We start from the raw sequence: 17,641 nt of genomic DNA, 5'->3' as shown, positions 1-17,641 counted from the left end.
AAAAGCAAAAAAAAAAAAAAAAAAAAAAAAAAAAAAAAAAAAAGCATAATCTTGATTTTTTCTTATTACTTTTTCTTTTCTCTCATTAATTTCCAGTCCTTGCTGATCCTTGTTCTCATATAAAAGGCACTTCTGTTGCTAAGCAACCCTGAATGCTTATTTGGTCTGACAGCCTTTTGGCCACTCCCACTGACACGGATAAGGTATCCAGTTGTTTCTAGTAAACTTAGCACTTGGCTTGGGCACTATATAGAAAACACTCCAGAGCTGGACCTTGAACTATTGACCAAGAATACAGTATAACTGTGCTTCTGCCTGCAGAGGTTGATAGCACAGAGGTGTGGAAAGGAAAGCCAGATAAACTGCTAGAAAGAAGTTCCTACGAAATGAATTCCAGCCTGCCCGAGAGTCACAAAGCTTAGCCTTATTACTTCTGCACCAGTGAGTTCGGCTGAGAAAACAGAGCAGTCTCAGGAGGAGGCCGAGTTCAGGCTGCTGTTGTAGTTTTTACTGCACTTCTGGTTTATCCTGTTTAGTGCTGTACTAAGCATTAATGGGATCTGAACAGAGAGTAAAACTCCTGGCAGAGGAATGAAGAATTCAAATAGCTTTATATGGCTCTGCAGTCCTGAGTGATAAACCTTCTTTAAGAATGCTTATTGTGGGGTAAGTTTTGTGGGTTTGTTGAATAAATTTTAACTCTAACTTTAAGGTAGGGTTATGACTATTGTGTAAAAAAGTGACAATTTTAATTGATGATACAGGCTTCAGTTGTATTGAGACGGAATCTAATTGGTGTGAGCAGTATGTAGTATTTTTTATGGTAGAATTCAAGCTTTTTCATTGCATGTTTTGTATTTTGTTTAGATATTTAATTTCATGTCAGTGTATAATATGTACCGTATAGAAAGCAAAGTGTGCTGTACATATGCCAGGATGCATATCATCAATACACAGAAGAATTACCTTTTATTTTTTATTTTGAAACACTGCTTCACATATAGAGATTCTGAATAAATAGTTTGATTGACATTCATTCCAGAATAACTTAAATTAACTGTTTGTTTTATAAAAACATTTTTATGGTGGTGCAAGTATTTGCTTATTACTGTTAGTTAATGATTCTGTAGGAAACATTTTAGGGAGCATGCTTTCCACTAGTGTTTATTACTAAGATAATATTGTGTATGTGTGTGTATATATATATATATATATTAGTGCTGGGACAAACACAGGATTTAATTTAACGCAGGCAGAGACAGCATAGCTGCAGGGGCTGGGGGTGTGGCCATGGCCCTTGTGTGCGTGCCTTTATTTGCAGCAAGACGTTACAATGTGTAACATGTTAAAGTAGAAAAATATTTATTTTAATGTATTTTAATTCCAGGCTATAAGGCAACAAAAGCTGAACATTTTGAAATTGGGTGTAGACTTTCTATAGGCACTATATAATGTGCCAAGAAAAAGTTTGTGAACCCTAATGATAATTGTGGAAATTCCATAGTTTTACCATGATAGCCTTCTTGAATCAAAACCAGTCTTTTCTTAAATATCCAATATGGTTTATATTAACCCAATTCCATGTTTTGTTTTAAACAAAATGATGTATGAATTAGACAAACAATGAGTAATTAAGATGCAGGGTATGTGAAAGTGAGTGAACCCCTGGTTTTATCAGCTCAATTAAGTGAATAATTAGAACCAGGTGTATAAATAATTAGGTAGATCTTCAGGGGTGAGTCTGGGAGGACCCACCCTATATAAAGATCACAAACTTTGTGAGTTTGGTCTTCACCATACAGGTGTGTGGAAATGCATCATGCCACGATCAAAAGAAATCTCTGAGAACCTCAGAAAAACAGTTCTTGATGCTCATCAGTCTAGAAAGGGTTACAAAACCATTTCTAAGGATTTGGGGCTTCAACAATCCACTCTCAGACAGTGTCTACAAATGCAGAAAGTTCAAGACCACAGTCACTCTACCCAGGAGCGGTCATCCTAGTAAAGATCTCTTCAAGAACAAACTGGAAAATCATCAAGGATGTCACAAAGAACCCCAGAGTAACATTCAGGGATCTGCAGGCCATTCTCATCTTGGCTAATGTGAGTGTTCATGACTCAACTATCAGAAAAAGACTGAAAAAGAATGGTGTTTATGGAAGGCTAGTCAGGAGGAAACCACTGCTCTCTAAAAAGAACATTGTTGCCAGTCTGAAGTTCGCAAAGAGTACATAAATGATCCACAAGACGTCTGGAACAATGTTCTCTGGACAGATGAGTCAAAGGTAGAACTTTTTGGCCTCAATGAGAAACATTATGTTTGGCGAAAACCAAACACTGTGTTCGAACAGAAGAACCTCATCCCAACTGTGTGCATTACAATAGGTTTAAATTAGCTCAGGTGTAACCAATCGCCTTCAAAATCACACAACAAGTGGCCTTCACCTGTGTTTAAATTGTAGCGATTCACATGATTTCAGGATAAATTCAGCAGTTCCTATAGGTTCCCTTTGCTGAGTAGTGCATTTCAAAGCAAAGACTCATCCATGAGCACTAAGGCGCTTTCAAAAGAACTCCGGGACAAAGTTGTTGAAAGGCACAGATCAGGGGATGGGTACAAAAAATGTCAAAGGCCTTGAATATCCCTAAGAGCATTGTCAAGACTATTATTGAGAAGTGGAAGCTGTATGGCACCACCAAGACCATGCCTAAATCAGGCCGTCCCTCCAAACTGGATGACCGAGCAAGAAGGAGACTGATCAGAGAGGCTACCAAGAGGCCAGTGGCAACTGTGCAAGAGGTATAGGCTTTTATGGCCAAGACTGGTCAAAGTGTGCATGTGACAACAGTATCCCAAGCACTCCACAAATCTGGCATGTATGGTAGGGTGGCAAGAAGGAAGCCATTACTCAAGAAAGCCCACCTTGAATCCTGTTTTGCAGTATGCAAAAAAAAAAAAAAAAAACACTCTGGAGATTCTGTAGCCATGCGGAAAAACGTTTTGTGGTCTGACAAAACTAAAATGGAACTTTTTGGCCTAAATGCAAAGCGTTATGTTTGGTGCAAACCCAACGCAGCGCATCACCCAAAGAACACCATCCCTACTGTGAACCATGGCGGTGGCAGCATCATGTTATGGGGATGTTTATCATTTACAGGGACTGGGGCACTTGTCAGGAGAGAAGGGAAAATGAATGGAGCAAAGTACAGAAAAGTCCTTGAGGAAAACCTGCTGCCCTCTGCAAGAAAGCTGAAACTGGGCCGTAAGTTCACCTTTCGGCATGACAAGAACCCAAAGCACGCAGCCAAAGCTATACTGGAGTGGCTAAGGAACAAAAAGGTAAATGTCCTCGAGTGGCCCAGTCAGATCCCCGACCTAAATCCAATCAATAATTTGTGACATGACTTGAAGATTTCTGTCCATCAATGCTCCCCAAGGAACTTGACCGAGCTTGAACAGTTTTCTAAAGAAGAATGGTCAAATATTGCCATAGCTCATAATTGTAATTGCTGCCAAAGTACAGGCAATAACTTTTTCACACCTGAAGATTGCATGTTTGATTATCTTGCACACCAAACAAATAAAAGAAAAAGCAAACTTTGGCGTCATTCTTGCTCTCAGACTCCCTCTATATACTACTACAACCCACAAAAAGATCTGACCAAATTCAATGTGAAAAATGTGCAAAAAATGCAGAAAATCAGACAGGTGGCAAATACTTTTTCACAGTACTGTATGATCTTTTTCTCAATAAAACCTTTTTTCCCCTTGACAGTGGAGTATGGTGTGTAGATAAGTGCAAAAAAAATCCTCATTTAAATGTCTGAAACTCTGAGGCACTGACGCAACAAAATGTGAAAAAAGTTCAAGGGGGTGTAGACTTTCTATAGGCACTGTGTGTGTGTATCTCTATCTGTCTCATTATTAATAATAATAATAATAATAATAATACATTCAGATTAGATTATTTATGTAACAAAGAATCTGCAAAATGATATCAGAAAAGTCTACCAGAAGCCATAATAGTAGAAAAGTATTTCATGTTAGATTTCGAAGTGTCACATTTTCATTCTATAGGGTGGTGCAAATCTCTTGGCCATAGCTGTACTGCTACAGTACACTGTTGTATACAGTGGTCTTGTTTAGACTTTGTTTACAACTTTTTTCAAATGTTACAAAACTATACTTCCAGTAGTGTCCAATATTAATGTGATGGCTGAAATAACGTTTATAATTTTATTGAATACAAAGCAAACATGAAAAAAAGTAAATTTCATAATCGCGATTTTACTTAATTTATTCAGTTAGGATTACATGTTCCTGTTGTATTTTATTGGTTTTTTTTGTATCATTGTTTTGATATCAAACTCGTGTAACTGAACAGTAATAAACGGAGTACATAGTCATGACTGAAGTTGATGGCACAGAAAGGTTTTTTTTTTTTTTTAATGATTTTATCCCAGACCTTTAGTACTGATGTTCGCAAGCCAGTGTTACAACAGACAAACTAGCGGATCTGACGGACTGTGACTGGAGGCACTCAGCTGACATGTGCTTCTGTATTTGTAATTTCAGCATGTTTTCAAAGGACAATACTTTAGTAGCTTTTTGAAATTGTCTATTGTGTATGCATCCTTCCATGTACAAAATCGTCTTAGTTTTATTACATATTTACAGAATCTCTGTACAGTATGTAGTACTATCTACTCAAGGATAAAGTCCAGTGCAACTCAGGTATTTATGGACTTTAATCAATACACAGTAAGGATTTAGATCCATGATAAAGTGGTGCATAGTTCTGCACTCCAGTGATTATGGTAGCCATTATTACATAAGATCACAAAATAAGGTTTTTATACTTCAGGGGTTTGCAATTTTTAGAAAAAAAAAACAAGGGACAAAATGCTAGAAAAATCTACTTGCCCCCTCCCTGTTGCACAAAACTCAACTCAAACTCAAGTACAACTTGTAGGATTTTGGTTTTATTTAAAAGTGAACACAGTCAATCAGTCAGTTAGTGATTAACAGGGCCTTGTAGCTTGACAGGTTCACTAAATTCTTCAAGATACACAAAATGTTCCCAGTGACCCCACCTCACCTCAACAAATCTTGAACATACTTTAAGGAAATCTTCTTTTCAGTGCAGGTTGGAACACATTTGCTAGTAAATTTAAGTAACATACTAAGAGTACAATTGTAATAAGCAATACTTGGGAGTTATTCCAATATAAAAATTGCTTCTGCCTGTTTATTTATTTTAACTTTTTCTCTAAGCTGAATCAAACTCCTGATTTACAGGTGTTTTAGTTTTGTTACATCACAGATATGAAATCATTGCTATTACTGCTGCTGTGTGGAACACTGAACACTTTCTTGCTGTTCTTTCAGTTTTATAACTGCTGAACCCCAGGTTTTTAAAGCTCTTGTGTATAACCTGTCAAGTTTCTGTGCATTTTGTACTGTTTTTCTACCAAAATGCTGCAATATGTTTTTCCTTTCTATTATATACTTTTCTAAAACAGTGTACAACATTTTACAGTTATTTTTCCTCCTCCTAACATCTTGTGCCATGCTGGCTAAGTGGAACACTGCTGCAGCAGGGTGATCCTGGTTTCATACCCTGATGGCTTATTTTTTTTTTTTTTTTTTTTTTTGAGGGCAACATTCTTTCCTGTACTACTCTCACTGATAAATATACATTAATGAATTAAACACATTTGCCATGAGATTTACTGTCTTTTTTTATTTTTAAAATAACAAAATATTGTACAGGCAATCTCCTATATAAGCTTTTTTTTTTGTAGCTTTGCTACATTTACGTCAGGTAACTAATACATTTACATTGATTTACAAAAAACGTAAATATCTTTAAAAGATTAGTCTGTGCGTTGCCAGTCTCTCGGGCAGCCGTTTCTTTGTAACCAATAGACGACAAGCCTCTTCCACAGCTAGCCAATCAGAAGTTGTAGGGGTGGGGCATAAACACTTTTTAAAATGTTTGTGTAGGTGCTAGACTTCGCAATTCAGTTTTCAGAAACTTGCTTGTCTTTCTAGCAGCAGAACGAACATAGGACAAATAAATGCAAATTACTGGTCCGACAGGCAAAGCATAATGGCAAAACGTTTTGTCCGTCACACAAATGTTGTTGTCCCAGGCATCGGGCGATACAAATTGCACACTCCTGATACTGTAAAACATTGTTTCAGTATTGTTTAGTACAATACTGAAACTGCCTTTTGAAGCAAAGTAAATAAGTACCCTAGAATTTCATTTTTTATTATATAATATAAATAAATAATATGGTTTTAAGACTGAATGTTCTTATTGTATTTGACAGGAATGCAGCAAAACATACCAATCTTTTTTTTTTTTTTTTCTCCAGCAATTTTAAGTAAGGCTGAACTACTACATCCCTGCAGGGAGAAGACTAAGCTATTCCTAACAAGATTAGACAGAGCTTTGATTTCTGAATGCCGACATTTGCCTTGGTATAATATATAAACATAGTATAATTTATGTATTTATTTATTTTCCCTCTGAGCTGCATTTGGTTTGTATGACCATTGATAGTATAGAATATAGCTTAAGTTGAGCCTCTTTATGTATACTGTTTTCTTTCTTTTAGAACTATCAGAACTTTTAAAATACTGTATGCTTCAGTTGTTTGTTTGAACATTAGACCACTATTACAATAAATGGATATTGTCTAATTTCTTTATTAATGGGTTTAATATTTTAATAGATAAAATCACATTTGTGATTGTTTTCATGAATCTAAAAATTACGTTTATCATTTATTTTGTATTTATTTATTCTTTAACCAGGAATACCATTATTGAGACAGAGGCCTCATTTACAATGGTGGCCTGGCAAGATAATCACTAAAAACAATATAATTCACCTGCTACTAGGTATATTAACCTTTAACACAGCCATAGAAACCATGCAAAACACCTTTCAGTGTTAGAGTTCTACACACAAGAAGTAATGAAGCAACTTAAAAAAAATGATGGTGATTAAGTAGATTCAAGAAAATGCACAGAGTCCTTTTCTTCAATCAGTTGCCAGGTTTATTGAAATATGCAGGGAGTCTGGTCCCAGGTACAGGACAAACAGAATACTCATCATTACAATGTTTGCATGACATTAAATACCCTTCTGTATAAATGGTCCACCTCCCCTTTCTCTGACACTTAACCAATTGCAAAAGTAATTTAATTTATTGTGTGTGTGTGTGTGTGTGTGTGTGTGTGTGTGTGTGTATGTAGTCTAGTGTGACAACCTCTGAACTCAGTGCATTCTTCACACTCCTGGAGACAAAAGGTCCATAATCTGCCTTTTGTTATCTTCTTGGGACCCCCTTTGATCCCAGTGGCATTATCTCTTCCGTTCTCTCTGAAGTCTTTAGTGCCTGTCCCCTTCTAGTCCACAGCATTATCTCGTTAGCTTGCAGTCAATGTTGGGCAAGAGCTTGTAGATACAACGTCTCTGTCAATGGTTAGCAGTACATGCAATTTGAACCAAAGAGTCTGCTATCTGCAATATTAGTCTCTTTTCAGAAAAGAACACCAGTATAGCTCTGCCAGTCCACATGCGTAGCAAACTGCTAATCAATTCTCGATCCATGTTTTCATCCAAGTAACCATTGCAGTTGCCTTCTGCAACTGTGCCACATGCAATGTATAAAAGCCAGTCACTGGCAGTGCTGGGTTTAAGGGTGGCATTCGAATACAGATCTGGCTGCTTTGTTTATTAGGAGATTCAATTTTTAGTGTTAATGTAATCTTCCAGTGTTTTTTTTTTTTTTTTTTTTTTTTTTAAATAACCAAATCACACACTAAACAAAAATCTGTCCTCTACAGCCATTGCATAGGCAACATTATAGTTTCTGCACTGTCCCATGTGAAAGATCTTAGGCATGAGATGTAGTACTTTAATTTGAAGTATTTCCTTGAAAACAATATAAAACTGGATCATTGTTTTCTGTACCACCTTTGTGACCTACTTGTATTTTAATTTAAAAGAGTTACTTCAAACAGAAGTTTGTGCTTTAACATTAAGTTAGTTCCATATTTGAGCATAGTATGGGTATTTTTGACTACTGTAAGAATGCGAAAATAAAGATTTGTTTTCTTTCTGTAGAGCAAGCTCAATGCTAAGACAGCATTTGACATGCATTTATTCCACTAAGCTAAACATGTACAATATAAATCATTACCCTAATGCATACTGGCAAGTGAATTTGACATTTTATTAGTTATCTATGTTTTAGTGAAGGTAACATTTTTAAGGTAGAACAGAAAGGTTTAGAACATTTATTTTTCTCTTACCCGTGTGTCATTTAATTCTCATGATGAAAACAGAAAGAAGACATCAGTGGTGGTATTTCTTTTTTTAAAGTCTCAGTGCTTTTCATAAGCCCAGGTGCTGAAAACCATTTCAAGTAGCCTTAGTTCAGTATCCCACAAGGGCTTTTTGCCTCTATGTGAGACAAAATTTGATTGTTAGTTTCACCTTTAACACCTGAATGAGTTTCCCTGCTGAGAATTATGGTGTTAACACGATGCCAAAATACAACCACTTCCCACAGGTGTAACCAGCAGGGACTAAAGCTTATAAGGGATTCCTTTTCAAGTACGAAATGTAACCATTACCACATGGGTATTTACCTCCTAAAGACCAGGAAACCTGAATAAGATATTCCAAAGCTCCTCGCAGAGCCTGCGATGCAGTCGTGACCCGCGCTGTGCTCACTGATCTCGGTGCCATTTTTTCTTTCAAGACTGACCTGACTGAGAGCCTTGTTCAGATAAGTACTTATTCCTTCTATCTGCTGTATATTTCACATTTATTGTGTTTTTCACAAGTTTTATGTGATATTAAAGTACTCTCTATAATAGCTTTTACTAATTATGCATAATTTGTATACAAATTACAGCCTGCTACTTGTTACGTGTCGCTGTGGCCTTGTGCCACCCGTGAAGCCAGCGGCTGGAGTCATGCCTTCCCAGGGATCCAGCAACATAAGTCAGCTGACTTTGAGCCCTCCCCCCCAAGCTGCAATAGCCCTGGCTGGAGTTGTTTAGTTATCGTTTTGGCCTTGGCTAAAATTATGAACTGTATTATATTTTATGTAATTGTGAAATTTTACTGTGTTTTTGTTGTGTGCTGTTGGTGGTGTTTTTTTTTGTTTTTTTTTGTTTTTAACAGACTTAGTGCAGGCTGTCTGCAACATGCTGCTATACACCTGCAGCAGGAGCAGCTGCTGGGCTTAGCAGCACTATGCAGGACCAAGATACTAGTTTCGGTTACGATTGCTTTTACAGTATCTTGCTGCCGTTTTGGTGACAGCTTTAGAATTACCATTACGATGTTGGCACTATTACTAACAAACAGTTTTTGCTCCATTGTATAATTTTGCACACAACTACTGGCCATGATTGCCTTTGTATGGATGTACTGAAAAATTAACCTTTTATATGCTATACCTGAAATGTGTAATTAGCATTGCTGATTCGATTTATACCTTTTACAGTCAGCAAAACACCTTTTGGTCCTATTAACAAATGCATTTGTTTTGTGTGTGAATTAAGTAAGGACTAATAAAATATTTGTTTATCCTGTAACACTGCTTCATTAATTTTGGTGGTGTTTTAGGGAAATTAGATTATACATTTGAATTTGGTTTAAGAAAATGGGAAAATAATCTTATGTAATCCAGCCTTAATATTCACTCTTAAAATATAATTAGCTGGCATTTTGTGCCCCCCAAATTTGTTCCCCACCTTTTTTCATTGCAATTGGTATTAAGTTAATACGCAACTGGGGATGATCTTGAGATAGTACTGCATTAGCTAGTCTGCAACTTGGTACACATATACTAAATCAATTGACTCTGTGAGTTGTATGCCTACCGGTATGGTCTACATAATGCGTAAATCATAAATAGTCTACTTGATATTCATTATACAATAACTCTGTATAGAAGAAAAAAATGTTTTTAATGAAATTTCCTGTCCAGTCTACTGTGAATTATTTTAGTGAGAGTGATCTATTTTAAAAGCAGTATTTTTTTTATTATTTTTTTTTTAAGATTTGCATAAATAATCTTGCATATTATTTATGTATAGTGCCTGTTGATTTTGGTTTGGGATGAATAACTCCACTCGTGGTCACTACCACAAGTGGTACGATCTATATTAGAAAACGATTTCTCATTATTTAAAAAAAAAAAAAAAAAAACACTTTAAAAACTCCCTTAAATTTGTAATGAATCATTGAGAACCCTTCTGCTAAGAAGTTTTAGGAAAATAGTCACAAAAATGTTCATAAAGGATCATGTACGTAATTCGAGAGCTGCTTGTCGGAGTTGCTTGTAGTTTATTACTAAATTCTCTCTGTTTGTTGTTGTTGAAAGATGTTGAACTCCAGTCGAGCTGACACACTGTAATTGGCTGACTGCAGTTTCTGGTACAGGACTGGTCACTTTTGTTGGTGCAAAGTATTTATTTGCTGGTTTGGGTGGATAATAAAGTTTAATTTGGATCTTTTGTTTAGTATTTGCCAATAGATGTGAACTGAGCTTTCAATACAGCCAGTCAAAATGAAACAACCGGTACGTGCGTGGATTGTTTTTAAATTTGATTCACAGGTGATGTTCCAGCGGGCATATACTGTCTATTAGATGCCCATTATAGCTGGAAGCTGATTTGCAGCTAATATTGAATTGTTTTCTAAATCAGTTGTGTAGATGTTTACAAATACATTATTTTCATAGTGAAGAAAATAACATACAAAGCATTTTGTGTGCAATATTGACTGATTTTAACATTAATTAATGCAGCATTTATTAAAATGCCCGCTGGCAAAATTCAACAAAATAATTTAACAGAATTATGCTTTTGGTGTTATATTAAAATTAAATGGACTACACAAACTTTTGAACCATTAAGAACAAAAAAATGTGTGTTTTTCTGTTCGGGCTCAAATATTTCAACCTTCACTACAGAACAAAGACAACAGTAGAAGCGGTTTTGCAGATGCTTCTGAAATCAGGTTACCAAGAAATTACCAAGTTTTTTTTTCTACTGAAAAATGTGTACCTACAGATTTTTAGTGCCCCCAATCATGAGAACCTTGACATGAAGTTAAAAGTAAATCTGTGCTTGCTATGCATAAAATGTGGTGTAAGGTACATGTAATAAAAGCCAGCAAAGTTCTGGTAAATAATTCCAGTGATAAAATTTGAGCTGAAATAGTGCAGAGCTGGACTGTAATGTTTTGCTGTAATCCCCTTACTGTTTAGCACATTGTCACTTGTCTTAATACCAAACAAATACATCTTTACACTTTATTTTGCATAGTGAGAATTATATTTTATACTGTATGCATAGCATGTTTGATAACTGAATGTAATGTTGTAGTAAATGCTTGTATAATGCAAGAGCTAGTTTGCGTATTCTTCCTGTCATTAAAAATGTAAAAGGGTATTGTGTTTCAGTTAAAGTAGGTAGCATCAATATCGACTTCCATTACTTCAGTGCGAGTGTGATGCAAGTGTTATGGTCACAAGATATGATGGGTTTGTCCAAAGCTTTTAAAGCTCGGCAGTTGATGGATTAAAAAACATGTATCTTGGTGATGTCTTCTGGATCACACCCATGCTGCAGTAGGAGGCATGGGTGTTTTTTAAATGTATGAATCATAATGACTGGATTGGGTTAGCGGGCTATGGAATTGGTAAACAGCCAATTATACTGAAAGTGTCACCATTACAGTTGATTATAATTCAAGTGTTCAATGGGGCTAAATGCATCCTGAGGACCTGGGGTCTTGAACACCTGTTGCCCTGTTTTCATGTGAATAGCAATAGTGCTCTCCAGTGGGTACCATGTAAAGAATTGCAACTATTCTGTTTACTTCATAGCAAAAGATGACAGTTGGAGGTGGGTATTGTTACATTGGGCAGTGTAGACCTGTTTTTTTTTTTTTTTTTTTTAACCCTCCTATTATGTTCAGAATTTAGGTACAACTGTTATGTTTTGGGTCATATTGACCTGATGCAATTTCAAACTAATTTAAACAGCCTTAAATTGATTAAATGTTTTTATTTGCAAAGGTTTAACTCTTATCTGCTCTTTTAGTCCAGGAGCTGTGATAAAACTTGTTTGACTGCCAACCTGTGAGCTCCTCATTTTGGAATGTCTTTACTAGTGAGATGCTGTTGTAGTACTGACAGAGAAAATTAGGCTCTGCCTTGTAGATATATATATTGTTTTTTTTTTTTGTTTATAAATATCTCCAGACAGGTGTAGCCATTTCCAGAGATAGTAATACAAATATAATAATAAAATAACAAATTAAAGTTAGTTTTATTCCTGCACACAAATCTACATAGATTAATGCCACAGGTCAGAGTGACCCGAAACATCTTATTTGTATACGTGACCTGTTCTTAAAAAAAAAAAAAAAAAAAACCCCCAACTTAGGAAAAGTCTTAAAATATTATACAGAAAATGAAAAGAAAAATAACATTTAAGCTAATTGGAAAATATTCAAATAGACCCAAAACCTAATAGGAGGGTTAAATAAGAGGTAATGTATATCACAAGTCAGTGGAAACTAATAAATCAATAGGTTATCAATCTAATAAAAAGAGAAAATGCAGGAGAGTGTAAACTAAGGGCCCTCCTTTGAGGCCAGGAGAGATTTTGAAAGCAGTAAAACAATTTTAACAGTATAACACTAGCAGTTATTTTTAAAATTATTACAGATGAATCACTTATTAAAATGTTGCGCCCTAGTTTGCATGCAGTGCTAGTTGCAGATACGCGTGGTTGAAAGGTCATCGCTATCTGCAGGGCATTTGTGTCCCCTAACAAGCGATATTTATTGGCCACACTCCAGAAACAGGAACAAAAAAATCAGCAGCACTTTATCTGGTAATAACCCTTCTCCTTCCTTGTTTACAACACTGTATGTAAGCTACCCTCAATCAATAAACTTTAGTTTAATCACACACTCAGAATGCACATTCATTCCCGTCGGTACACTCCATAACCTAACTTTGAATATTTTACAGTTTACTGTTATTTAACCAATTTCTCCTCTCCTGTAACTTCTGTCTTTCCTTAAGGTTTGATCAAATGCTTGCTGTTCCACTTCTGACACGGAAAATGATTTGAATTTATTTATGCATGCTGCATAAAGTGGGGTGTAGCCCCCTCTATTTTGCTCTGGCCCCCCTTCCACCTCATCATGGAAAGTCTGGCACCGCTGTCATGGCAAATGTGCCATGCCACCGCCTCTGATTGACGTGCTTTCATTACTTAACTTGCATGCTTGTGCGCAGTAATTGTCTGAGCGAGTATCAACATTTCAGACAAAAAAAAGGAAGTTAAATGTCCGTTTTAATAAAATTGAGATTACTAGCATGCAGTTTTAAATAGCATTACAGTGATGAAACATATTTGCTTTGTGTTTGTATTATTAAATGGCAATCATAAATTGTATCATTGCAAGCCATCATGAGCACCCTGTCATATTTGGACATTGCCTTATCTTGCACTCCAGTGAATGTAATTGAATACCCCTGTTATAGGTTATTAACTCTCTTATTCGGTATCCCCTGGAAAGGGATTCAGTTCCGTACACTAGTTATTTAAACAGATTTATTGTAACAAAGTATATGGTTTTATAGAGTGCAAACCTAGTTTCCAAATGTACAATATAGGCTATTTGAAAATTATTAAATCTGGAAGTATATAGTCCCTTTGTCTTTGAATACATAATTATATATTTGTAATCTAATATTTTAATCTCTCTTTTTCAGGGTTGGATTCAGACAGGATTTAAAATACAAAGGCATACAGAAAAAAATATATCTTTACTTCCTGCTGTGTTTTTATTCATTTCTGTAATGAAGAACGTTAAAGGAACAACAGATAATGGTGAACCATGAATAAATTCTGAAAATCTAAAAATCAAGACTCAACAGTAACTACAAAACAACAACAGCAAAAACACGAGTGTCAGGAATATTCCAGTGCAAAATCAATTAAGGAAAGGCACAGGAAATCAAGAGAGAGATTTTAGTAAGCTGCAGTATCCACTGTTGATCGGTGATCAAAATGGAAATGAAGTTTCATGCAATACTGGGTCCTCCCCAGATTCATTTGAAAGTGTCAGCAGCTTAAGTGATGGAAATTCTCCCGATTGTTGAAATGAGTAAGTGTAACTCAAGCATGGACCATGATGGCAAAGCCTTTAATTATAGTTTTGTGTTTCTAAATGAGAGCACTGGTGATCCTATTCTTGAAGGGAACCTGGATATTTGTGGCAGAACAGAATTGGTCAGTTTGCGTCAGGCAAAAGAGCAGTTTAAGGGAATAGTGAGGCCTAATCTTCCTGAGAAAGACCCAAACCTGGAAACAGGGAATCCAAATATTACCCTTATGGTGCCTTGTATGCAGGAATGTACAAAGAAAATGGATCTTGAATCTGTGACCCCAGGCATTGAGATTGCATGGTCAGGGAACCTTTCATCTGCATCAATAGCAGTCACAGAAAATTCTCTAATTTCATCAGACAATCCAGAAAACAGGTCTGCAGATAACACACATGCTTTCTGGGATTCTCTGAGCTATGATGAGATGGTCATGAGGAGCAATAGTTTTATGTTGAGTAGCTCTGAGACGCCTCCTAGTGCCTCTATACTTGAGCCCCCAGATAGCACTAGTAGCATCCCTTCCGGTCAGGGAAGGTTTTCAAGCACAATGCCAGGCGTTTGTGGTGGGACATTTGCAAAAATCCAGCCAGCAATATCTAGCTGTAATTTTGTTGCCAAACAATGTACAGCAGAGGTACCAGAAGAGCTCCCTGAAGATGGTTTGCAAGTGGACTGCAATGTCTCTCAAGAAAACTGTCATTACGAAATGCAGGAGGGAGCAGGACAGTGTCTGCCTATTCGTCTCCACCCTACTCAGCTTGGAAGCTTCTCGGATGCAGCAGCAGTTTGTAAAACAGAATGTGTGTCCCTTGCAGATCATTTTGTAAAAGATCCTGGCAACATAGAAATATCTGACCAAGAGGGAGCCATACTATTCAGTACACATAAAGTTGGAGAGAGTGCTGTTGACCCGTCCACTCAAGACTTGATTCCCTTGCCTAAAGCTGAAGCTGATGTCCTAATACCTCAACTGAGAGTAGGGCTTTCACCAAATGAAGGAGAGGCAGCTAGAGCTGCCAATGAAATATGTTTGGTCTGTAGTCCAGAGAACTGCAATTATCATACACATATGTCCACTCCTTTGCCAGAGTCAAAGAACATAACATTTATTGTTCCATCTTTTGATGAAATTCCGGAACAGGCAACTGAAAATGTAAAAGATTTATTTTTCTGCAAAGACAAGAACCCTTTTCAGACCTTTAAAGGCAACCAGTGGCCCTGTGAATTAAAAATACAAAACAGTATAAGCAAACCCACTACATTTACTACAAGTAAACCTGCCAAAGTAGAAATACTGAAATATCCTAAACCTGACTTCAAAAATATAAAGCCCAAAGTTGTTTCAAGACCTTTGGTGAAAACTGACAATCCCTCACATATTAGGAACTTGCTGAGATCACCTTCCACTTCCAGTAATGATTGCCCACTTCCTAGGGCTTTACAATCGCAAAAGAAATTGCAAAAAGAGGAAAGATCTGAAAAAGGACATGAAATAGCACATGAAAAAGCTACAAAACCCAGTTCAGTGGCATCAAGAAATCAAAAGCAGGTGGGGGCATGCACCCTGCATTTTCCAAGCAAGATAACCCCTTCTGCAGTTTCGAAAACAATAGCCAACAGGCTTCAAAAACCAGCATCCAATTTGAGGCAAAGGAATGGAGTATTGGACAAAGGCAGCTCTTCAGATTCAACAAGCTCTTTATTCTCTGAGACTGCAGTAACTGGTGCCCACAATAGATTCAAACAGACCACTCGGAACAACAAAGCTGAGAAAACAAAGTCTTCAGTGATATTGGTTTCTTTGTCTTGCAAAGAAAGCAAGGAATGTAATAACTCACCAATGGCTAACAAAGAAACTGGTGATCTGATGAATGGCATTGCACACAAATTGACTTCTGGAGATGCTGCAACCACCTCTACTGTAAGTTTTTTGTTTTGTTTTTCTGGGGGGAGGGGAGCTGTTGAAACTATTTTAGTATTTTATTTCCAGAACTGACTATCCTTGAACAGCAATTTGGAGTACACTGGCCAATAGAAATATGTGTCTGGGCAAATGAGATCTAGTTTAGTCACTACAGTCTTAATTTTGTCATAATGGGTCTGCTGAGACAGTGATTCACTTGCACTTCACATTACAGTCATTACCTTGTACCATTATCTTATAGTTGCCAGTTGCTGGCCCCAACATTGATCTTCTACTCCTGTTACACTAGCAATGTCGAAATGTCCTTTTGCATACCGTAGTTTGTAGCAAACTCACCTCTGGATCAGTGGGACACTGGTTTACTTGGGGTGCAACCTGATCTTTGTCGATCTACCAAGACCTCCTATCTGTAAATGGTGCAATATTTAGGCTCAACAAGTGACACTAAAAGTTGTTGTGCTTTTTTTTTTTTTTTTTTTTTAAATTTATATAAAGACACTACAGTATATGTAAGTACGTCCTTATAAACTGTACATGGTAAAGTCCATATATGTACAATGTAGGGTAAGTGTCCTATAGTAAAATATAGACTATAGGCAAGTTATTATTGCCTTAATGGACATTGTTCCTGAAAGTCTCTTCAGTGAAATAAATTGACTTCTTGAATTGCGTATAAATTGATATCTCATACACTCTCTTGGTGGTAAACCACACTCACCTGCTCCCTACAGTGTATCTATCATTTTTTTTTTGATATTCTGGCACCAGTAAAACATGTATTATGGTAACGGTAAATGTAGTGCTCAAGAAACTGTAGTCACTACTGTAAATACATTGTAAATGAAAGATGTAGTCGTCTGGCAGTTATGTTTTAAAATGGGGGAAAGGGTTTCAAATAGATTAGGCTGGGGAGTGTAACAACTCATTATTCAGAATGACGCTCTTGTACACAAATGTATCAGTTAAAGGTCTCTAATATATAAAGTGAGAAAGCTGTTTCATACAGATGCAAGTCAGTTTAGTTGGTATTAATGGTGTAAATCCAGATTTTATTTGCACACAGATTTGGTTACAGAAATACCAGTGCTTTTTTAAAGATGTGTTTACAGGATCTAAAAAAATAGAAAACAAAATTAAAAGAAATAGCCTGCTGCTACCCATGCATGATCAGTTTAACATGCTGTCTGGGTCTGCAGTATTGAAACAATAGCCTCAAACACTTACACATATAGTCATTTGCAGCTGTACTAGAACTTGCTAAAACATTTCATACTGTATAGTTGGTTAGTCTAGTTAGGCTGGGATGATTAGGAAGAAGAGGAATGCCTTTGCATATCTGTGGTGTAAAGGTCAAGTATCTCAAATATTTGAGTGAAATGTAATCAAACGCCAGTGGCTTAACTGTTCTATGAGGGGCATTGTTTATTTAGGGTTCCCAAAGAGACTTACTGAAAAGTTCAGCTGACTAAAATTGAAACACACTATCTT

At 36.5% G+C, this 17,641-nt stretch overlaps 1 protein-coding gene across 2 annotated transcripts in view; it reads left to right on the top strand.

Annotated features, from left to right (window-relative positions):
- Nucleotides 1–200: 200 nt before the first annotated feature.
- The window catches only part of LOC121320302 (microtubule-associated tumor suppressor 1 homolog A-like), a 63,944-nt gene continuing 46,503 nt past the window's right edge, over nt 201–17,641 (top strand). The window contains exons 1-2 of one of the 2 annotated variants that reach the window (XM_041258553.1): nt 201–666; nt 13,834–16,150. In XM_041258553.1, the coding sequence (XP_041114487.1) occupies nt 14,201–16,150 (1,950 nt within the window). In that variant the 5' untranslated portion in view covers nt 201–666; nt 13,834–14,200. The remainder of the gene's footprint in view (nt 667–13,833; nt 16,151–17,641) is intronic. The other variant, XM_041258552.1, reaches the window with a different exon arrangement.

Source organism: Polyodon spathula, chromosome 1, assembly GCF_017654505.1.
Source record: "Polyodon spathula isolate WHYD16114869_AA chromosome 1, ASM1765450v1, whole genome shotgun sequence".
NCBI lineage: Eukaryota > Metazoa > Chordata > Actinopteri > Acipenseriformes > Polyodontidae > Polyodon > Polyodon spathula.
Note: the sequence above shows the minus strand (reverse complement) of the source record. Positions and strands in the feature narration are given on the sequence as shown.